Below are 835 nucleotides of genomic sequence, written 5' to 3'. Positions count from 1 at the left end.
TATATATATATATATATATATATATATATATATATACAAAGCAAAGTGTTGTCATACCTGGAAAAAGGCATGGTGAAGCTCCCGGTGGCTGTTGTCTGCTCAACAGAGCATTCATCAACCAAGAGCCTGCTGATGGTGTTCTGTGTTGTTCCTGGGTCTGCCTGGTACAGCGGCTGTGGAGTTACATCGCTGCCTTCTTCATCAAACACCTGCATGCAGGTAAACATGTAACCCTGTGTGCTTAATTTTTCAACTGTTTTTATGTTCTTGTTTTAACAAAGTGTTCATACAAAAAAAGCAAGAGGTACACCAATGTCCCCCATCACTAAGGGATTTGAATAATGAATGTTTGTAGTTTTTGTGGTGAGTGTTTTCTGGCCTAGAATTGAACAGGGAATGTAAGTAAACAATGTTTTTGGTGCACGATATTCAAGTGGGTAGAAATTACACTGTGGAGAAGAACAGAGGGAGGTTTTGGTTTTGTTTTCTTGCCTGAGGCGGTGCAGAGTGATGGATCCTGGCGATTGGAGGGAGCAATTTTATCCACCACCAGGTGCAGTGGAGGAGCCAGAGAGTGTACGATGGAGGCCTTGGCCATCATAGCTAATTTTTGGCCACCCCAATCATTTGAGGAAACTATTTTTATGCATCTTAGCTCCAGCAAACTGGTTGGTCCACTTAACGAGTTTCCTGCTTTGTGGGGAAACAGTTTACTGGAATTCCTCAGACTGATGAAGCTCTCTGGATAGAGGGTGAAACGTCTCTATATATATATAAAAAAAAAAAACTGTCTAGATGACCTGACTGAGAATTATTGGATTTGGTGCCTGGATGA

General features: G+C 41.4%; 1 protein-coding gene across 1 annotated transcript in view; it reads right to left on the bottom strand.

Moving 5' to 3' along the window:
• Positions 1–215, bottom strand: part of dnai4 (dynein axonemal intermediate chain 4) — a 196,453-nt gene extending 196,238 nt beyond the window's left edge. The window contains exon 1 of the mRNA XM_037681975.1: positions 58–215. Within this exon, the coding sequence (XP_037537903.1) occupies positions 58–215 (158 nt within the window). The remainder of the gene's footprint in view (positions 1–57) is intronic.
• Positions 216–835: the final 620 nt, after the last annotated feature.

The sequence above is a fragment of the Nematolebias whitei genome, chromosome 9, assembly GCF_014905685.2.
Source record: "Nematolebias whitei isolate Nwh7 chromosome 9, NemWhi1, whole genome shotgun sequence".
NCBI lineage: Eukaryota > Metazoa > Chordata > Actinopteri > Cyprinodontiformes > Rivulidae > Nematolebias > Nematolebias whitei.
Note: the sequence above shows the minus strand (reverse complement) of the source record. Positions and strands in the feature narration are given on the sequence as shown.